At 54.4% G+C, this 22,478-nt stretch overlaps 1 protein-coding gene across 3 annotated transcripts in view; it reads left to right on the top strand.

The window, feature by feature from the left end:
• The window catches only part of CHCHD6 (coiled-coil-helix-coiled-coil-helix domain containing 6), an 89,914-nt gene that overhangs the window by 51,302 nt on the left and 16,134 nt on the right, over positions 1 to 22,478 (top strand). For all 3 annotated transcript variants that reach the window (XM_055557484.1, XM_055557483.1, XM_055557485.1), the window contains exon 5: positions 13,891 to 13,974. In XM_055557484.1, the coding sequence (XP_055413459.1) occupies positions 13,891 to 13,974 (84 nt within the window). The remainder of the gene's footprint in view (positions 1 to 13,890; positions 13,975 to 22,478) is intronic.

Raw genomic sequence — 22,478 nt, 5'->3', positions numbered from 1 at the left:
GTGTGTGGCTCTCCTGTCCCCCAGGCTCCACGCCGTGTGGGGCGGTTCCAGCTTCAGTGGGCGGCAGGGCTGGGGCAGCGTGCCACAGGCCCTTCCCGTGCCGAGGCTGCGCGGGCGGGGCTGTGACGGGCGCCTGCCCCGTGGCTGCAGGCAGCAGCGCTGACTGTGCCATCCAGTCTGTGCTCCTCAGCCCTTGCTGCCAAGCGGCTGAGATCACGATGGCCACCCCTGACCGAGGCCTCTAGGGCGTTTGCATCACAGTGGTGTCCATGTGTGTGTGAGAGCACCTGCCTGTGGGTGTGTGCCCATGGCCCCAGTGGCCCAGCGCTCCACGCGGGGAGCCCTGCATCGCAGCTCAGGCCCAGAGTGTGGCCATGTTCCTGGGGCTGCGGGCCTGGCTCCAACTCTGACTCTGGACGGGCTCCCCACTGAGCGGGGGCCGTGGGTCCAGCCAGCGGGAGGCGCCTGCCTGGTTAGCTCCTGGGCTTCCTCCATCACAGCAGGCCATGTGGCTCAGGGGAAGGAGCCAGCTTGGAGGCCGGCCTGCGTTCCGATCGCGGCCCTGTCCCTCGCCAGCTGTGTTGTTGGGGTGGCAGGCGCCCAGGAGACCCCACAGTCCTGTTTCCACCAGGACCCCTTCTCCAGGGAGCTGCCAGCCCTCTGCCGGAGGCTCTTATTCTAATGAGCTGGCCACCTTCTTAGCTGGCCAAGGGCTTTAAATATATGTATACTGTATTCATGTAAGTGTATGTTTTACTGCAGCATAGAAAGGGGCGTGGGGATCCAGTCGGCACAGGGCTCTCCCCAGGTGTGAGCACGCCTGGCTGAAGACCTGGGTCAGCTGTGCATCACGAGGGCGCCCCGCCTGGTCAGCGGTCCCCGCAGAGGACGCGGGCCGCCCTCCCGCCCCGGGGCCTCTCCCCCGCGCGCTGTGCTCCCGCGCTCTCCCCTGTTGTGCCGCTGGTGCTGTCCCCTTGTCTGCGGGGACCACTGCTCGCGGCCAGGCCGCATGTGGACACAGCTGTTTCCAGTGTGGGTCCCGGATGGGTGACGCAGGAATGCATTTCTGCACCTGTGCTTTGTGGCTGTGAGCGCTGGTTTCTGGTGCTTCACCCAAAGTGGGACCACCCAGTGCTTGTAAGGGCTTGCACGGATTTCCAGTCCCTCCAGTAGCCTGTGAGGTCCTGGGCTCCGGTCCTTAGCCCCCTTTCTTTTTTTTTTTAGTCAGATGTTTTATTCTGGAAAGCATGTATGCACACGGTTCAGACACAGAACACTAACCTGGGAGTGAGGGCAGGAGCAGACTAGCTGCTGACCGCCGTGAGCCAGCTCTCCCCTTTCCTTAGTGTCAGATGCCGGCGCTGGGGCTCTCCTGGCGGTGAAGCGCAGTTGTAGCCTGCATTTACTGATGCTTATGGAGGTTGAGTACCTTTTCAAATGTTTATTGGCCATTTAAATAGCCTCTTCTGTGAAATGTCAGTTCAAATCTTTTACCTATTTAGAAAAAAATTGGGTTGTCTTTTTCTATCAGTTTGTAGGCGTTCTTTATACCTTTTGAATCCAGCCTTTGTTGAAGGTACATAACGTGCCTCTCCTCTCCCAGTCTGGGGCCTGCCTCTTTACTCTCAGAGTAATCTCTTTTGTTAAGTCCCATTTGTCAGATTTTTCTTCTGCATTTATTTATTTTGGTTTTCTGTCTAGAACATCTTGCTTATATTGGGTCATGAAGATATTTTTCATTTTTTGTTTTCTTCTAGAAGCACTTAAAAAATGCCAGCTTTTTGTAGGTATAATTAACATAAAATTCACCCTTTTAAGGCATGCAGGTTATTGTTCTTAGCAAATAGTATTCATAGAATTTTGGAGTAATCATCACTGATTCTAGAACATTTCACACTGTCCCCCCAAACCATTACCATTGGCAATAATGCCCTATTCCCCCAGCCCCCACCCCTAGAAACCACTGGTCTACTTTCTGTATCTGTGGACTTCCCTGTTCTGGGCATGTCATGCAAATAGAGTCCTGTGGTATGTGGCCTTATGTCTGGCTGCTTAAATCGAGCATAACATGCTCAGGTCCACCTATGTTGCAGCGTGTACTGCATTTCATTCCTCTCTGTGGCCGAGCAGTGCTCCACTGTGTGGATGGACCACTGTGTATTTCTCTGCTCACCAGCTGGTGATACTTGGATTGTTTCCATAGTCTGGTTATCCTGGATAATGCTTATAAAAAATATCCATAAATGGGTTCTTGTTGGACACACGTCTTTGGTGACTCTTACCTTTCTCCTCTTGGGGCTCTACCATACTGTTCCCCAAAGAGGCTCCCTGTTTCAGCTCCTCCCCAGCATGTTGGTGTGGCGTTGGCTGTACCCTGGTCTGTCAGACCCTTGTTACTGTCTGAACTCTTGACTGTAGCTGTTATGGGGGGTGTGAGTGGCAGCTCTTTGTATGTCATGTGCTTATTGACCATTTGTATATGTTCTTGGAAGGAAATGGCAACCCACTCCAGTATTCTTGCCTGAAAAATCCCATGGACGGAGGAGCCTGTAGGCTACAGTCCATGGGGTCACAAACAGTCGGACATGACTGAGCCACTTCACTTTCACTTTGAAGAAAAGTTTATTCAGACTGTTTGCCCTTTTTATGTTTGAGTTGTAAGAGTTCTTTCTGTGTTCTGATACAAGTCCCTTATGAAATAATAATTTGCAGATGTTTCCACACATTCTGTGCCTATCTTTTCACTTTCTTGGTGATGTCCTTAGAAACTAAAAGGTTTTAAATTCTGATGAAGCTCAACCGACCTGCTTTTTCCTTGTGATTGTTTGTGGTTTTGGTGTCATATCTGAGGATCTATTGCCAAATTAAAAGACATGAAGATGTACCCTTATATTTTCTTCTATGAGTGTTAAGTTTTAACTCTTAAATGTAGGTCTTTGGTCCGTTTTAGGTTTTTCTGTGTGGTGTGAGGTAGGAGTCCAGCTCCCTCCTTTTGCTCGTGGATGCCTTACTGTGTTGGCATCATCCTGCCCCACTGAAGGACTGTTACTTCTGTATCATGTGAGCTTGGCACCCTTGTTGAAATCAGCTGACTATAAAGATAAACCTTTATTTCTGGGCTCTGAATTCCTCCGGTTGGTTTATATGCCTTCATATCACCACCACAGTCTTACCACTGAGCTTGTGGAGAGTTCTGAAGTCAAGAGGTGTGAATCCTCTGACTTTTTCCTTTCTGTTTTGACTTTTTGGGATTCCTTGAGATTCTACGTGAATTTTAGGGCATATTTTTGTTTCTACAGAAGAAAAAAGGCAGCTTAGGTTTTGATAGGGATTCTACTGATGCTGCGTTTCAACTTTTAAACATCTTTCTCATTAGGTCTCTAATCTAGCGTGAACTAAAGTTTGTAAAAGGTGCAGGTAGGGATATACCTTTATTTGAAAGCTTGTTCTTCCCTCTTGGATTGCGGGAGGACCTCTGTCGTTCTGCAGTTGGCTGTGCCACGGCTGTTTCTGGACTCTGTTCAGTTCAGTCCCTTTCTTTTCTTGGGTCAGTAGGGCTCCTTATTGTTGTAGCTGTATGGTAGGTCTGCTCATCTTGTGTATTAGTCTTCCAGCTTTGTTGTTTCCAAGGTTACTTGGCTTTTCTAGGTTCCGTGCATTTCTGTGTCAATGTTAGAATCGGTTTGTCAGGGTAGCCTCTGTGGATTAATCTGGAGAGAGCTGCAGTCAGAACATTCTCGAGTCTTCAGTCTCTCTCCCCTCTCTTCCTGTCTCTCTCACCCTGTCTCTGTGTCTAGGTCTCCTCAGAAACGTGTCATAGATTTCTGTGCAGTAATATCAGATCTTTTTTGTTAGATTTATATTAAAAAATTACTAGGTATTTTATATTTTTGGATGCTAATGAAAATGGTATTGCTTTTCTTTTCATTTTTTTAAATTTATTACTAATATATAGAAATATGATTACTTCCTGTGTATTGGCCTTGTACCCTGTGGCTTTGATAAACTCACTTATTACCATATTATTGTTAGTTTCTCTGCTGTAGTGTAGTTTCCTTAGGTTTTCCTGCATATAGTCATGTCTTCTGAGTGTCATGGCAGTTTTACGTTTTCCTTTCAAGTTCCAGGATGGGAATTTTAAGACTTTTCATTTACTTTCTTGCCTTGTTGTACTGGCTGGACCTCCAGTACAATTGAGAATAAAAATGGTTGTCGTCATTGTCTGGATAGCGTTCTCTTGGCTGTGGGCGTGGACGGATGCCCAGCGTCTCACCATTGAGTCTGGTGTGAGGGCAGGTTTTCTGGGTGCTCTCTGTCACATTTCTCGGCTGAGTTGCAGTTCCTCCATGAGTGTGTCTGGAGTTTTGTCAGTTGCTTTACTGAATCTGTTCATGCCCGTGTGTTTTTCCCCTTTATTCCATTAATGTGCTGAATCGCACCTGATGGCTTTAAGGCGAGATTCCCGAGGGTCATTCGGGTGGAGCAGCCTCTGTTCTTGCTGCCTGGCAGAGTTTCTGCTCCCAACCTGGGCCCTTCTGAGGGGTCTCTTCCGTCTGGTGCACAGCTTGTCAGGGTGGCCGCTCCCCGAGTAGTTCCAGCACGTGGGCTGTGGGTGCCCTGTATCCTGGATGCCAGGGGCTCTGGTAGCGGGTGGGGCTGGCAGGGCCCTCTGCCCCCTCCTGGAGTCCTGCCCAGAAAGGCCTGCGGGCAGCTTCAGCCAGGCCCCGTGATCGCTCCCCTGTGAGCTGAGCCTCTGCCTCCATCCCTCCCGGGACCCTCTGCCCCACCCACCTGGAGGCTTGCGCCTGACGCTCGCCGCCCCTTGCAGCCCCCGCAAGACGAGTCCTCCCCTCCTGCAGCCTCTGCTCAGAGAGGTCCATCAGGGCCACGCCCCGGGCCCGCCTCCTTGCCTCTCGGGTGAGCTGGATGTTGGCCATGGGCTCTTCCTCCTCTTTGCCGCCAGCTTCCAGCTCCAGCAGAGACGGGCCTTCACGGGGGCGATCCTGAGTGTCCGTGTCCCTGCCTAAAACACCCCGCCTCCCGTCGCTGAGGCCCTGCCCACCCCTATTGTGTCAGTTCTCCCCCGCCACCCCTCTGAGGGGCAGGTGGGCAGGATGACCACAGGCCTTGGGCTCCTGGAGGTGCCCTGTCCCCAGTGGGGCGCTGGTCAGTTCCCTCTGCTTCCTGGATCCCCAGGAACAGGACGCAAGTGACCCACACTGGCAGCCTGACCTGGCGGGGGTCTGGTGTGGGACCAGGTGACCCCAACTGCCGCAGGCCAGGGAGAGGAGGATGGGCCACATGGGGCAGGCCCGGCCCGCCCGGTCTGCATGCTGGACCTCTGGCTTCCGGGTCATCCCTGTGGGTGGAGCAGCTCGCAGACTCCGCCCTCAGGAGTGCTCCCCGGGGCCCAGGGTAGTCCCCACGTCAGGGGCCGGGGAGTGAGGGGAGGCGGCAGTGTCCACAACTCGCACACACACGTGTGCACACGCCCACACAGAGTCGGCTCTCAGCAGGGTGACAGCCCGTGCTCACTCCCAGGGCAGGGAGCTCCCGCAGGGCTCGGGGTGCACGCTGCAGGTGCTGTGGCTGGATCTGCCCCCGTTGGGACAGCGCGCCTCCTGTTGGTCCGGGTTGGTGATCCCTCCTGTGGGTGAGAGGTCTGCACTGCCTGAGACGGGTGTCAGTGTGTTTGCTCTGAGCAGCTCCAAGCAGCGGCAGCCTTGAGTGACCGAGGCCTGGCCTGTTGTGGCTCTCTGACCTGGGCCCTGCGGGGCAGCAGGGGGCCGCCTGCGCCGGGGTTGCTCCTCCAAGTCCCCACACTCTGTGGTCGCGCCTGTCATGGGGCCAACGGTATGGGGACGGCGCTGCCCAGAGCCCGTGTCTCTCTGGGGCCTCGGGACAGGCACAGGCTTGGGGTGTGACCAGGGCCCTCCCGCCCATCCAGTGTGTCCGGGGCTTCGTCCCTGCCTCTTTCCTCTGAAGACCTGTCGGCTCACGTCCAGCAGGTGGGTGCTTGGGGAGCCTCCGCAGGGCTGGGCAGAGGGGTGGGCCCCTTGCCCAGCGGCCGGCTCTGCCCAGCGCCTGTGTGCTCGGTCCACGGCCCGGTTCCATACGAGGGCCCCGGCCCAGGCACAGGCTGTGTGAGCCGGTCTCTGAGCTCTGGGCGCTGCAGCCTGAGGAGCAGCGGGTGGCCCCCTCCCGCCTCGTCTCTCCAGCCTACCCATCTGCAGACACCAGGACAGTGCTGTCCTGCTGCTGCCCCTGGGCGAGCGGGTGGGGTTGTTCTCCCACGCTTCTTCGTGAGATGTGCGCAGCTGAAGCCTGCAGGGTTTCCTCCGTGAGGCTCCGGGCTGCCCTTTTGCAGAGGCAGCTCTCGCAGCCACTGCAGATGCCGTGCACCTGACGAGAGGGGGTCAGGCCGTCCTCATGGGCAGCAGCCTTCCAGGTCGCCTTCTATGAGCTGGGTTTAAAGCATGAATCAGTCAGATCGTATCAGGCTCCTGCTCAGAGCTCTGGGCTGGCTCGGGTCAACACATCTGGCCTCCCCGCACCTTCCTGCTCCCCGGGTCAAGCCTGCAGCCTGTTGCCTGGGAGGCTTCTTTCCCTGGTGTGGTCCTGGGGGCCGGGGGAGAGTCCATGATGGCGGCATCTCATCTCTGCGCATCCTCGCTGGGTGGCTCTGGGAGACTTCATCACTTTGTGCCTCGGTTTGGTTGTCTGTTAAATGGGTTTACTTGCTCCCTCCTCACCAGATGATTGGATGAATTGAAGAAGCACTTGAGTTGCTGTCTGTTGAGTTTTTATATTTTTTATAGCTTTTTGCTGCCTCAGCCTTGTCGCTGAGGAGTTACCTCTGATCCCCGTTTCTGTTGTAACTGAAGTTGTACCTTCCGCCCCGTGTCTGGGTGCTGCTGAGAGGCAGTGGGGGAGGGGTGGGGCGGGGCAGTGGGTCAGATGCGGGGTCGCGCGGGGGAGCCAGCCTGTGATTCCCGGGCTGGTTCTCCTCTCACTCTGCCGCCGCGGAACCTGTCTGCCCTGCAGCTCCTGGTTCAGTTCTGTCAGAGTTTTCAGAGATGCTGGTCTCTGACTGTGGCTTGTGGGTTTGTCCATGTTCTTTGGTCTGTCAGATCTGTTTTATGTGTTTGGGGTTTCTGTTATTAGGTGCATTGTTGCTGTTCAGTGGCTCAGTCATGTCCGACTCTTTGCGACCCCATGGACTGCAGCACGTCAGGCCTCCCTGTCCATCACCAACTCCCGGAGTCTGCTCAAACTCATGTCCATTGAGTCAGTGATGCCGTCCAACCATCTCATCCTCTGTCATCCCTTTCTCCTGCTGCCTTCAATCTTTCCCAGCATCAGGGTCTTTTCCAAGGAGTCAGTTCTTCTGACTCCAAAGTATTAGATTTTCAGCTTCAGCATCAGTCCTTCCAATGAATATTCAGGATTGATTACCTTTAGGATTGACTGGTTTGATCTCCTTGCAGTCCAAGGGACTCTCAAGAGTCTTCTCCATCCTTCGGTGCTCAGCCTTCGTTATGGTCCAACTCTCACATCCATACGTGACTACTGGAAAAAACTATTAGGTCTGTACACATTTATAATTGTTATCTCTTCTTGACTAACTGTCTCTTTTATTACTGTGAACTTGCCTTCTTTATATTATGCCTGGTAATGTGTTTTGTATTGAATTCTCTTTTATCTGATATTAATAGAGCTTCACCAACTTCCTTAAACTTAGTCTGCCCTCTGTATCCTTTTCCCATTTCTAAAAACGTTTTTGCATCATTTTTATGAATAACGTATAGCTGGAGTTCTGCCTTTGCATGGGGGTGTGTGGTGAGCAGAATAGCGACCCGCACAGATGTCTGTGCCCTGACCCCCAGGCCTGTGATGAATGGGGCTCTGCGATGTGACTGACTTAAGAGTATGTGACGGGGAGAGGACCCTGTATCACCCCGGGGAGCCCAGTGTCCTCATCAGGAAAGAGGGAACAGGAGAGGCAGAGGAGGAGGCGTGATGATATCTCAGAGGTCTGGGCACCGTGAGGCCAGGAGCCAAGAAGCAGAGGCGACCGCTGGGCGCCGGGGAAGGTGAGGAGCAGTCCTCTCGGCGCTGCCAGGAGGAAGCAGCCCTGCTGACGCCACAGTTTCAGCCGAGTGAGACCCCCGAACCTCTGCCCTCCAGCACTGCACGAGAGTCAGTCTGCATTGTTTTAAGCGTCTGAGTTTTTGGTAAGTTCTTGCAGTAGCAGTAGGGAGCTAAGGGGTGAGTGTGTTTGGTGTGGTCCGCGGCGCGAGTGCCTTTAAGATGCGCCGTTTGGTGCTCGCTTTGTTTGTCTCATCTGCCCTTTGTTCCTCAGTCGCTACTTTCTTGTAGACTTTTTTGAGGGAGATGGTGGAGATGAATCAGTATATTTTAGAATTTCGTTTTATCTTCTCTACTGACTTTTTATTTGTGCCTTTTTTGGTTACATTTTTAGTAGTTATTCTCAAAATTACTTTTTTAAAAAAGACTGTGACAATCTATGCTCAAAAAATGTTGGGTTACCTCAGGAATTCTTTAAGAACTCCACAGAAGCGCCCTGCCTGGGGCTTTGCTGAGCTTCTCAGGTCTAGTTGTGGCGTTCAATTAATTTTGGGAAATTCTTGGCCTTTATCTTCATTTTTGACCGTCTTTCTCTTCTCCTCCTGGGACTTCGGCAAACGCGTGCTCTGCCACGTGATACTGTCCTGCAGACCTCGGAGCCCCACTTCATTCTGTTTTTCATGCTTTGTCTGTTTGTGTTTCAGTCTGAATAATTTCTATTGACTCATCTCCATGTTCATGGTTCTTTGCTCTGTCCACAGTCTGCTAATGAACCACGATCTCTCGCATTTCTCTTTGGTTGTTCTATAGTTTGGGTGGTGTCCGTGACGGTGGGGGAGGGGCCTCTGAAGACCCTCTCTTCCATAAAAGCAATGAAGATGCTCAGAGCCTATTTTTTTCAGAACTGAAAATTGACCAAAGGCTTGTAGCCATCCAGAGGCGTTCGTTCAGGAAAAAATGGTGAGTTGCAGTAAGGACAGCAAGGCTTGTGGCATTTCAAAATGTGCTATTCCCATCCTCCTCTCCCCACCTAAGCAGGGACCTTGAAAACCAGCACACACATTCATGGTGAAACCCAGCAGCCTGGGCAGAAGAGGGCTGCGTGTGTGTGTGAGGCCCTCTGTCGTGTCCGAGTCTTTCTGACCACGTGGACGCTAGCCCGCCACACTGCTCTGTCCATGGGATTCTCCAGGCAGGAATTCTGGAGTGGGTAGCCGTTCCCTTCTCTGGGGGATCTATCCGACCCAGGGATTGAACCCAGGTCTCCTGCATTGCAGGCAAATTCTCTACTATCTGAGCCACTAGGGAAGCCCAAAAGGGACTGGGAAAGGACTGGAGTCCTTCAAAGCCCCATCCCCAGAGGTCAGCATCCTTTTTCCTGCTTGGGGGTTTCCTGGAGGACCCCACTCACAAGGCTAGCCTTATTGGCCGTTACTCAGGTTGCCCAGTGGAAGCAGCCTTCCCTCCGGGGCGTTTGCTGTGAACCATCAGAGCCCGTTGTTGAGCACAGTGGCTGCCTCACAGGTGGGGGACAGTTCGGTGCAAACGCAGGGTAACCCAAACGCTCGGGAAGAAAAGCTAGAGAAAGGAGGGACGTAGAAGGCTTTGAAAAGTTGCTGACGTTTTCCTGAGAAGCTGGAGGCCACACGCCGGGTCGGGCGGTGCTTGGGGAGACCTCAGGGCGTGCACACTCAAGCATGTCACGCCAGATGGTCAGAGGCTGCGGTCAGAGACAGGGTCTTGAGGCCAGCAGGGGCCAGCGGCCTCGGCGAGGGGGTGAGGGGGCGCCCGCCTCCCCGTGGGACGTCTCCACCGCTTCCCCTGTGGTGCCCACCCTTTCCTGCTGGATTCTCCGGCGTGTTAATCATGGTTATTTTAAAGTCCCTCCGTGTTAACTTCAGCATCCGGACCATTGTTGCAGCTGGCTTTGCTGAGTGTTTCCTCTTGTGGTACATCTTTATTGTGTTGTTTGTGTGTTTAAATTTTTGATTGAATGCTGAACCTTCTGCATAAACAAATCACAACAGTGGGCCCTGCACCATGCGTTTATACCAGCGAAGGGTTTCCTTTTGTTCCGGGAATCCTCAGTGTGGGGGCTGGGTCTCTGGTAAGTGGCGTATAGTAGGGTTTCCTTTTCCTTTTATTTTATCCAAAGTGGAATTTTTTTTTTTAAGGGTAAGATTATTTGGTTTGCATTTTATATTAATTATTGACAGATAACAAGTCACACGTTGAGTGGTTTTAAGCAGTGACCACGTGTGACCGCGCAGTGACCACATGTGACCGCGCAGTGGCCATGGGGCTGCACTGGTCACAACTCGGCCCCTGCCCTGGCCTCTCACGGCCGCAGTCCTGTTCCGAGCCCACCAGGCTGCTGGGCCGAGGCTTCTCAGCTCCGCACTGTGGGGCTGTCCCCAGAAGGCAGCTCATGACCCCAGGTGGGTGGGCTCCGAGTCTGTGGGTGAGTTGGGGGCTCTGGACCGGGACCACGACTATGGCCTCCCTGGAGCCTGCTGCCTCTTGCCCGGCCGCCGCTACGCGTCAGGGTTTGGGGGTCACTCCAGGGCTGAGCGCAGGGCCTCGGGACCCTGAGGACCCTCTCAGAGGCCGCAATCCCTGATTCCTGCAACCTTGTGTGAGCTCTTCTCTTCTGCCCTCTCCTCCCCTCCTCTCCTCCAGCCACCACGCCTGCCCCCTCATTTCCTTAGACCCCCCCATCCCCTCCTCCTCTGCTGCCCCCCAGCACCCCCATCCTGAGCAGACACGGGGCCCTGGGGTCAGCTCTGCGCTCTCCCCCAAGTCTCCCAGCACCCCTGTCACGGCATCCTGGGGCCCTCGTCTCTGTGCTGAGCCCCCGCTTCCTCTACTGCCTTCAGCTTGGGGCTTGTCTTAGGCATTTGACTCCTTGTTTTAAAGGAATTTTAATTTATAATATTTGCGTGTGTGGGGACTTGCCTGTTTCATAATTTATTCTTTTTTATGAGAAGTTCATTTACCTTTTTAAGCAGCTTAAACTTACATGTTTAAATTCCTTTATCTACTGGAAATTTGAACACTGGGTGAATATTTGATAATGTTAAGTAATTCATTGTGTGTGGTTTTTTTTTTTTTTTGGTATGTAGTGCTGCTGGTTCTGTTTAGAAAAATAGAAGTCCTTATTTGTTAGAGAAATACTGAAGTGTGTGCATGTGGGGTGGCCTGCTGTAGGGGCCTGGGGAACAGAGGGTGGGTGCCAGAGACGGAGCAGGATCTCCCCTCGTTTACCATCCGATGCTCAGTGATGACTGGCTTTTAAAAGTATTATACACTTATATTATTCAATAGATTTTAATATTATTGTAATATCTGGGTTTATTTAATATTATTTTAATACAGTAACACATTTTTGAGCATTACTTTACTAGCATGTGAGATGAGTGCAATTGTGCGGTAGTTTGAGCATTCTTTGGCATTGCCTTTCTTTGGGATTGGAGTGAAAACTGACCTTTTCTAGTCCTGTGGCCACTGCTGAGTTTTCCAAATTTGCTGGCATATTGAGTGCAGCACTTTCACAGCATCATCTTTCAGGATTTGAAATAGCTCAACTGGAATTCCATCACCTCCACTAGCTTTGTTCATAGTGATGCTTTCTAAGGCCCACTTGACTTCCCATTCCAGGATGTCTGGCTCTAGGTGAGTTATCATACCATCGTGATTATCTGGATTGTGAAGATCTTTTTTGTACAGTTCTTCTGTGTATTCTTGCCACCTCTTCTTAATATCTTCTGCTTCTGTTAGGTCCATACCATTTCTGTCCTTTATTGAGCCCATGTTTGCATGAAATGTTCCCTTGCAAAGAGTTGACTCACTGGAAAAGACTCTGATGCTGGGAGGGATTGGGGGCAGGAGGAGAAGGGGATGACAGAGGATGAGATGGCTGGATGGCATCACCGACTCGATGGACGTGAATTTGAGTGAACTCTGGGAGTTGGTGATGGACAGGGAGGCCTGGCGTGCTGCAATTCATGGGGTTGCAAAGAGTCGGACACGACTAAGCGACTGAACTGAACTGAACACATTTTTACATAATAAAAAGTTTTTAGAAGTCCCGTATCACAGTGTCCCGTCACGTGAATCTGCAGTGACTGCTAGTTTGCTGACAGCCTTTCTGAGCTTACACTTCCTCTCACGTTTGGAGTTTGGGTTGCAGGCTTGTTTTGAGCCGAAGGTTTGATTGTGGCCTTTCTTTGTTTCTCTGTTTCCTTGTCTCATTGCTGAGCATGTTCGTGGTGGCCTACACCTGCCCCGGTACAGGCCCGTCCCGCACTGCCCAGCCATGGCCTGGGGTTCAAGGGCCTGGAGCCTGGGTGTCTGGGCTGAAGGCAAGTTCAGGCAGACTGAGAACCATGGCCTGACGTGGGATCCTCAGGATTTTCACCGCAGCTGCTTGTTCAGGGGGAGCCCTGGGCTCTGGGGCTGAAGCTGGCCTATGCCCAGCCCTACCCAGGCCTGTGGCTTCAGCCTCCCCAGCCTGCGTGCCCGTCTGCTGCTGGGTGTTCGCGTCTTGGCTGTGCGCACGGCCTGGCCCCGTGGTTGTCCCCTCCACGTGTTTGGAGCAGAGGCACGCTGAGCGCCCTCCCCTGCCCCCCGACCTCATTGCGCGCCGTCCCCGCCCTTCCCTGCCCCTTCCGGACCACGGCCTGTGAACAGGCCTGCACAGTGGGGACGTTTTACTTCCATGTTGGGCAGAGCGTGCTTTATTCAGTGCTTTGCCCAGAAGATGGTTGGGAAGCGTCCTTAGGGAGAAGATGGCCGCTACCCTGTGAGCCCCTGGCCACTGCAGTTGTCTGTTTTCCATCCGCAGGGATCTGAGCCTTATGAGGCCAGCACCTTCCACACACCCCCACCCCTTCCTGGGGGACCCCGCCCCTCCTCGGCCTGGCTGCTTCCCAGGCCTGCTTGTCACATAGCACTGTCCACATTCCGCTCTGGCCTGGGGCCGCTGCGAGCCCGCTGTGGGCTCTGTCGTGTGTCCCCCAAGCCTGGGTCCCTGTGTGGCCACTGGTCCGGGTGCCGTCATCTGCTCTTTCTGCAGCCCTTGCGCCAGGCCAGCTCTCGCTGTTCTCAGGCAGAGGTGGGCTGGAGTCCCTGACCCGGGAGGGCCCAAGGGCTCTGGGGACACGGCCTCCCCGCGAGGAGCAGGATGCAAGTGCCTGCCCCGCCCAATGCAGCGTGTGCCAAGGCCTGCCGGGGGTCGGGTGCTGTTGAGGGCCCCCCAGCTGGGTGAGGGTGAGGAGGGGCTGGCCCAGTAGCGCGGCCTCAGCCTGCCGTGACCCTGGGAGGCCCTCGGCGTGTGCACCGGCCATTCTCTTTGCTCCCTCAGGAGGCTGAGGGCAGCTGCCCCCCCCACCCCCGACCTAGGACGCTGGGTTCCCATGCTGCTCCCTTCAGATCCCTGGCCCCAGACGCAGGGGCTTTGCTCAGCAGGAGGAGGACATTGGGCGTGATTTGGTGGCACGTGTGTGCAGTGCTTCCATCCCATGAGCCCGGGGGTCCCATCTGCCCAGACATGATCCCTGCCCACCCCCGCCGCCCCATGACTTTGAGCTTTGGGCTGCACTGAAGCCCCTCTGTCTCTGCGTCGTCATGGGGTCTGGCCACCCTCCTGTCTGTGGAGCCTGTGGGCACCTGGCCGGTGCTGGGAACATACTTGCCCATGTTGGTGCCGCAGGGTCCTCCCTGGATGGCAGGTGGTGGCCTGGCACGGTGTGGGCTTCGGCTCCTAAGTCGCCGACAGCTGACTGGGTTCTGCTCTCCCCACAGGCTAGGGAGCTGGAGACCCAGGAGGAGGAGCTGAGATGCCGCGACGCCTTCTACAAGGAGCAGCTGGGGCGCCTGGAGAGGCAGGTGGGTCCCGCGGGTCCAGGGAACCCGCCCCCGCGGTCTGCTCTGGGAGGAGGCCTTGCGTCCAGTAGCCTCATGTGGTTGCTGATTCTCCTGGGGCCGGCGATCAGCAGCGTGTCCTGCTCTCCTGAGGGTGGGCCTCTGAAGTGAACGAGATGCGGAGACAGCACCCGCCCCTTCCAGGCCCGCAGTGACCCTCGAAAAGCCAGCCTTAACTCACTCACTGTCTGGGGGCTCGTTTTGCTGGTCCTGCTGGTTTTTTAGAGAACGCCTGAGGGCGTGGCGGGGGTGGGGGGCGGTGAGCGTGTGGCTCTCCCTGCGCCCAAGCCCAGGGCCAGGCCCCCTGCCTGCCGTCCCCATGCATCCTGGAGGCTCCATCACGGTTTGTAGCTTCGAGGCTGGAGGTGTCTCGTGGGCTTGACTGCAGCCTGTTCCGTGGAGCCTGGCCGTGGGGCAGGAGGGCGCTGCCTGCTCCATGGCTGCCCTCCGGTACCCTCGGTGTCGGGGACGCCAGCGTGCGAGGGGTGCAGGCAGCGGGCCACCCTCCTCTGCTGCGTCCTCAGCATCCCGTCCCCCTGTGCCACGTCTTTGGTCACGTCCAGACTCCCTACTTGTGCTGAGGGGCCCTTCTTCTAAGTGGGGTGTGCCTGCCCAGTCGTGGGCAGTTACTGAAAGTGTCCAAGAGACCCATGGAGATGCGTAGACACCAGCCCTCTGCACAGCAGGAGCTGGGGCTCTGGGGGAGGCGGAGGGGCTGGTGCGGGCTGGGCACCTTTTCTGGGGACAGCTCTGTTTCTGTAACGGAGGCTATCGCTGTTGTGTTCCTATTTAAACTGGGCCTCGTTTGTTGAAGGCTCAGACCTTGACATTCTCAGCTTCTGTGCACAGGGCTTCAGGGACTGGCCGTGTCAAGCTCCTCTTCTTTTCTTCCATCTCCTCTTAAGCTTAGGCACTGATGGTGGAAACCTGTTTTGGGGCATTGGAACCTCAGCTGGTCCTCCTGGACTCCCAGTAGCTGGGAGCTGGTGTGGGCGGCACGAAGGTCAGGCTCTTGCCCTGAGGATACCGTCTGACCCGCTGTGTGCTCGGCGGCGTCGGGCAGGAGAAACCGGGGAGCCGCGGAACACGGCCCTGGTTCTGGGGAGCGGACTTCGTGACCCCTGTGTCCTCGCCGGTCACTCTCAGGACGGCTCGGCCTGCGTGGCACGTGGTGGCGAGTGTGGGAGGCGTGGGAGGCTGCAGCAGCCCCATGTGGAGGGCCCGCGTCCCGCACGGACAGTCTCCTGTGAGCATGCCCCCGCGGGAAAGGCCCAGGTCTCCCTGCTCGTTCCTCTCCCGGCCTCTGGGTCCCCTTGCCCCATCCGGCCCTGCGTGTCCTGGTGGCGGAACCTGCTCCTCCTCTGCTCCCTGCGTCCTCATCTGTCACCCACAGGAGGGGCGTTGGCCCTGATGGTCTCCTGGCCTGGTGGCCAGCCCCCTATCCCCGTCCACGGTTCTCACTGCCTTGTCTGCCCTCTGCCTCCTCGCCCAGCCCTGGACATCACCTGCTCGGGCCTGGTGTGTGCTTCCCTCTCCCTTCTCCTGGCCCAGCTCCGTCCCCCGGCCCTTGCCCTGGCTTCTGCCCTGACGTGGTTGATTTGCCCTGCTGAGTGCCAGGTCAGGACACTGTTCTTACATGTCACAGCACCAGCCCTGCAGGACCCAGAGCAGAGAAGGGGCGGGAGGGGCCGTCTGTGGACGGCAGGCCCCACGCAGGTCCCTGCAGAGAGCAGGCTGCCCCACCTCTGTCAGCAGCAGCTCAGACCCACCTCCAGACAGGACGTGGGGCCGGGCGGGCTCCACTCCCACAGCAGGCAGCGGGCCGGTGCTGTCCGAGGGTCACATGGGGCTGTGTGGTCTGCAGGGACACTGGGGCTCCAGGGGGTGTCTTACCCAGAGCCGTTCTGAGTAAACCCGAGTGTCTGCAGGGGTCTCGGAGGTCTCAGAGTCACAGGGTTCTGGCTTCTCAGCTCAAGCAGGGGGAGGTTGGCTTATTCACCCGAGTGAGAATCTCAAGAAAGCACTTCACATCTTATGTGAGGTGCTTTGGGATGTACGGAGTTCCGGCCTGCCCCGCCTCTGGGAGGACTGTCCCTGTGGACCCTGTGGGCCTGGCTTCCTGCCGTCCTCCCAGGAGCAGCACAGGCCATCCCGCCTCCTGTTCAGAGGGCCACACCTGGCAAGCGTTGAGCATGTGCTATTGGCCTCCGACGAGAACGCCAGGTGCCCGTTACGTGAACACAATGTGGCGGCACCTGGCTGTTGGTTCCCAGCTTGCGGCGTCGCCTGAACACTGCTCCGTCCCTTGGGTGCCGGGGACACATGTTGGTTGTTGGAGAAGCTGGTAGACGGTGCTGCCAGCGACCCTAGAAACACCCCTCCTGTCAGGTTTCCACCAGCCCTGGACCCAGAAGCCGTGTTGCAGGCCTTGGTCGGGGGGCTTGGGAGGGGCCCGGGAGCTCAGCGATGGGGACGCAGCAACCGGTGCTCGGGGCTGGTGGGGGTAGTGAGCCGGACTGTCAGGACCGTGGACTGTGCGAGGCGGCAGGTCTCCTCCGGACCCTGGAATCTCACCTTGGAGGTCTTCCGTCCTATCAGTGGTGCCCTGAACACGCCCCCCCCCTCCCCGCCGTGGTGAGCACATGACCTTGAGCACACAGGTGGGCAGCGCTGTCCAGAGTGCTCCCACCCTGTCCTGTGACCACCCTACCCCAGGAGAGGCCTCCCGGGAGACACACCTGCTTCACAGAGACGGTCTCACAGCAGACTCCAGTTGAGGCAATGCCGTTTCTCCAAGATGACTCTCAGATGTGTTAACTGTGGAAGGAAGAATGAGAACTATGAAGAAAGTCAGAAAAAACCTGCATCAGTAGAATTTAAAGAGGGAAAGCAAGCAAGTGACTCAACAGATGGAGGAGTTGAGCAGAAAGCAGAGAGTGGGTTTAAATGGAATCTGAGAGGCATCTGAGGGGTTTTGAAAGGGAAACATGCAGATTATGAAGATTTTAAGTTGCTGGGCTGTGAATGATTAACTGCTGGCTGAGATTCTGAGGCCAAAATCATGCCTCTGTTGAAATGAGAAAAACGACAGTGATGTTCGAAATGCCTCAGTTTTCAAAAAGAAGCTCAAGAAGGATAAATCAGAAACTAACAAGATTTTTACCTACAAGCAAGGAGTGGGAATGGGCTCGGAAGACAGGGAGGGTGAGGGATGTCCCTGAGTATATTTTTTATAAGTACTTTGACATTTGAATCATGTTGTTATTTTTCTTATTCAAAAAATTACATCAACAGAAATGGGATTAAAAATTAATAGAAGCAGAAATAAATGAACCCAGCTGTCTGTCAGGCAGATAGCAGCCTGCAGAGAGGGAGCCCCTGGGGGGGGATGGCCAGGTTCCCCTTCCCTGCTCCCTGCCAGGGGCAGCCGGGAGCCCTGGATACGTTGCGAGCCCCCGAGGACTGAGAGGAGGAGCAGCAGCGGGCTGGCCTGTGTGCGCACACACCCTCCCAGGGATGACGTCTCAGGCCCAAGCTCATAGCAGATGGCCACCCAGGCGGGCTCCTGCTCCTCCAGGTTAAGAGGGAGCCCCTAGCAACACTGGAGGTTGGGGGATAGCCCCTGACATGTGGCCCCAAGAAGTTTTCTTCATCCCTGGGGGTCAGAGACTCGTTTCTTCCTGTGAGACCCCATGTGGGTCAGCAGCGCACCGGGGGATCCTGCCCCAGCAGGACTGTGGGGCAGCCAGGGGCACTGACCCAGGAGGAGCGCTTCACCCTGTGGACCAGAGAGAGGGTCCTTGCTCCCACACAGACCATCCGTGAGCCACTGGGCAGCAGGGCCCCTGGTGCCTGTAGGCCAGAGATGCCGTCCCATCTGGAACACTGGGGCCTGCGCTGCCGGAGGACCCCCAGCAAGTGGCCGGCGGGGAGCATTTTCTGCCCCAGGGTCTCAGAGGACCCAGATGGGTGCAGACGTGCAGTCAAGGCTCTGTCTCCAGATGCTGAGCAGATTCCAAAGGAAACCCGAGGGAAGCTACACCTGCCCTCACAATCGTGAGATCACTGAAAACTAGAGACAGGACTTGAAATCAGTCAGGGAAGATTGGTGTTCTGACACTGATGTGATGGGTGACAGAACCCTGTCTAACATCCCTGAGGCCAGAAGGAAGTGGTCTGTTACCAAGTCCTGAAAGAAAACTCTGAACTGTGAATGCTACACCCACCAAAGCTATCCTTTAGGAATGAGCAGGAAATGGCATTCTCAGGTCACAGAGAGCTGGGAGAAGGTGTGGCTGCCCAGCCTACCTGTAAAGAGTGGCAAAGTAAGTTCTTGAAACGGAGAAAACAATAAAATAAATAATTTGGGAACATGAATAAGAAAGAAATAACAGAGAATAAATTAAAAATGCAGATAAATACAAGATTATCTTTTGTCACAGTAATTTTTGAAATCATACTTGATTGTTATAAAAGGTAACATTATGATGTGAGACAAATGCATCTATATCTATATCTATATATGCATATACAGTCTGCATATCCAAGCTGACTGTAGACAGTGAGGACGAAGGAATGTAAGTGAAGTAAGGCTTTCAGACCTCACTCTGGGTGGCTGAGCGTTAATAGCAGCAGGTTGTATGTTACATGTGTGTTATGATATTACACAGCGCAGCCGCTGAGAAAGTCAGATTAAGCAGTAACTCACACACACTATTAATAAGTCAGATGTTTAACCCACAGGAAGAAAGAAGAGAGAAACAGGAGGAACAGAGAGAACAAACAAAATATGTAATGAAATGGTAGACTGAAGCTCTGGCTGTCAGTAATCATCCTAAAGGTAAGTGGTCTAAATAAACCAGTGAACACTGGAGGCTGACAGGATCTCTCTCTCTCTCTCTCTCACACACACACACACACACACACACACACACACACACACACACATGCCCAGAGCTGCACTGTCTATGAGAAACTCAAATACAGTGCCAGATGAAAAGTAAAAGGGTGAGGCAAGATATATAAACATTGATCCGGGAAACCATGGGGCAGTCATTAATATCAGATACAGCGCTTCAGAGCAGAGAAAATCACTAGACGCAAGGGGGGGGGCGTTACCTGATGAAAGGGTTCGTCCACCAGGAGGGCATCGCGACCCTCAGTGAGTCTGCACCAGAGAAGGGCGGCTTCACCTCGGTGGAGCAGAAGCCGACGGGGCAAAAGCAAGCAGTCTCAAACAAGAGTCTGAGTCCGTAACACCCTCCTCTCAGCAACAGATGGAAAATCAGCAAGGATATAAAGGGTCCAAATGGCATATAATCTAACGACAGCAGAATTCAAATATTTTCAAGCACCTTTGAGACCAAGATAGTCTGTATCATGGGCCATAATACTAACCATAACAAATTTGAAAGACTCAAAACCAGCATATCAAAATATATGGGCTACAACTAAAGCAGAGTTGAATGGGAAATGTATAGCAGTAAACCCATAAATTAGAAAAGTTTCAAAATCTCAAAGAATTAGGAAAAGAACAGCAAAATAAACCCCAAGAAAGTAGAAGGAAGGAAATAATAAAAGATAGCAAAAAATATAATCATGACAGGAAAACACCAGAGGGAGTTAATGGAACAGAGCCCTGGTTCTTCGGGGAAGATGGGTGAAAGCGCCAGCCTCCAGCAGGGACAATGAAGGGGCAGCGAAGACACGAGCCCCTCAGCAGCGAAGGGGGCCGCGTCCCCACGGATGCCACGACCACTGGGACGGGAGGGAGAAACCCCGCCTCGTGCTTGTAGAGCCTGTGATGGGAAGAAATGGGCCACTTCTCGGAAACCCACAGACTGCTAAAACTCAGCCCAGATGAGGTTGATACACAAAAATAGTCCTATAACCTCTGAAGAAATGGACTTCATGACTATAAGACTCCAGGAGAAGAAATCTCCAGGCCAGATGGTTTCTCTGGAGATCTCTACAAAGAAGAATTACGACCAATTCTACACAATCTCTTCTAGAAAACAGACACTCAGGGGAAACTTCCCAGCTCATTTCATGAGGCCATATTTGTCAGACAAGCAGTGTTACCAAACCAAAGATGAGGGAAAACTACAGAGCAATGTCTCTCATGAAATGAGACACAAAAGTTGTGTCTAACCAAATTCAGCAGTGTATGAAAAGAATTATACACCACGTGTGTGTACATCACAGTATACAAAGTGGGGTTTATTCTGGGTGTGCATTGGGTCAGTGCCTGAAAATCAATGAAATATGTCATATCTAACAATCTAAGGGAAAAATCATAAGAGCATATTAATTGATCCAGAGAAGTATTTGACAAAAATCAGCTCTATTCACAATAAAAACCCTTAGAAAATCAGGAGTGGAAGAGAACTACCGTACTTGTTAATGAGCGTGAGACGAGAGACAGAGACAAGTCCCCAGACCCTCAGCCGGCACCAGAGACAAAGGTGAGGCTGGATGTCCATCCCCGCGTGGGCACAGTGGGGCTGGCACCAGGCAGGCACCAGCCTCTGAGGGAGACAAGGAAGAGAAAACAAAGGCTGTAGGTCAGAAGGGAAGGAACGAGACGGTCCCTGCTTTCAGGTGACCTGAACATCTTCATGGATGACCAGAGGAGCCCAACAGAAGAAAAGAAAATCCTGAAATGAATGAAGGCATTAGCAAGGTCACCAGATGCAAGATCCACACACAAGAATCCACTGCATTACAGACCGCCGTGTGCTGCAAGAATGCACCGCGTTACGGACTCCACTGCATTACAGACTGCTGTGTGCTAGCAACATCTGGATCCTGAGATTAAAGCCAGCAAAAGCAAGATCTGTAAGCAGACCTCATCAAAATCAAAACTTTGGTGCTGTGGAAGACCCTGTGAGGAGGATGAAAAGAGGAGCTACAGACGGGGAAAAACATTTGCAAAGCACACACCAAACAAAGGGCTGTGATCTAGAATATAGAAGATACTCTGACAGCACTCCCCAAAGTTAAATATATAAAGCCCAACAATCCAATTAGAAAAATCCACCACAGGGATATGCAGATGGCAGATGAGCACATGAGAAGAGTTTTCCCATTAGCTGTTAGATACGCAGATTAGACCTGCAGTTAGACGGCAGTGCGTACCTGTCGGGGCAGCGGACACCTTTCCTTGTGACATGCTGAGAGGTGTGCAGAGCATGGCGAGGCCACGCGCGTCCACACGGCACACGGGAGCTGGCCTGAGAGCGGTCCCCCGAGCCGGTGTAGACGCCTGTGTGCACGACACCGTGGGTGATGACAGACAAGGGTTGTAACATGGTGGATCTTGAAAAGAAAATCTAAGCCCAAACTGACACAAACAGCTGCGGAAACAGAAGGAGGAAAGGACAGGAAAGCTGTCTTCACCGCAGAGCCACTGATAAACGTGGGAGGGGCGATGGACTGTCCCCCGCTCACTGCTGTCGTAGTGAGAATTACTTCAGGCAAAAGCCGCGACTTCCACGTTGAGAGGGAGTCTTCCAGCAGCCCTCCTCTGCTCACGTGCTTGTTGTCGAGGGGGCGCTGTGTGGCCGAGGTTCTGCGTTCTACACAGCAATCGCCCCTAAACTGAGAGGCGTCCAGTGTCTGCCAGTCAGGGTCACGGGCTGTGTGAGTCGGGGGCTCACGAGAAACAGGTCCCCTCTGCTCCCTGCGGGCGGGAGTTTCCTGTGGGCGTGAAGGGTCCCAGCTGCGGTAGAAATCCAGTGTTTATCTAGAATATCCGAGTTCCTCCGCTCTAGGGGGACGTGGCTGAAGTGCTGGGAGGTGAAGGGCCCTGGTGACTGAAGCAGCTCACGTGGCTTCAGGCGGAGAGAGCGGGTGGGTGGGTGGGCAGGCGGGGCCCCGAGCCCTGCCCTCCTCTGCCCCTCCTTGGGCAAATGGCCCCTAGCCCCTGCGGGCGGCTGCCATGTGCTGCTTGGGCTGGAAATGGTCTTTCTGGGTCTATCTTGTTTCTCATGTATTTATTCGCTCTCTTCTTGAGCTTTCAAGTTGCTCAGAGCCCCTTGTGGACCCATGTGCCGGCTGCCAGGCCCTCAGGCACAGCCCAGCAACATGGACCCTACGCCCGTCCCACTTAAGAGCTCCTGCTGGTTTGCGGTCTCCGCGTCTTTGGACTTTATTTGTGGATATGAAAATAGGACCTTTTAAAAAGTACCCTTCAGCAACACCCACACGTTAGGCTTCCACGAGGACTGGTTGGATTTCCTGCGTGCTGTGACATTTCCACGCACCAGGGTCTCACGTGTCCTCTGCGCCCGCACCGCGGCGCTCCCGCCTCGGCTCGCGTCCGTCCACGCGTGTGCCCTGCGCCCGCACCGCGGCGCTCCCGCCTCGGCTCGCGTCCGTCCACGCGTGTGCCCTGCGCCCGCACCGCGGCGCTCCCGCCTCGGCTCGCGTCCGTCCACGCGTGTGCCCTGCGCCCGCACCGCGGCGCT

This window comes from Bubalus kerabau, chromosome 20 (assembly GCF_029407905.1).
Source record: "Bubalus kerabau isolate K-KA32 ecotype Philippines breed swamp buffalo chromosome 20, PCC_UOA_SB_1v2, whole genome shotgun sequence".
NCBI lineage: Eukaryota > Metazoa > Chordata > Mammalia > Artiodactyla > Bovidae > Bubalus > Bubalus kerabau.
Note: the sequence above shows the minus strand (reverse complement) of the source record. Positions and strands in the feature narration are given on the sequence as shown.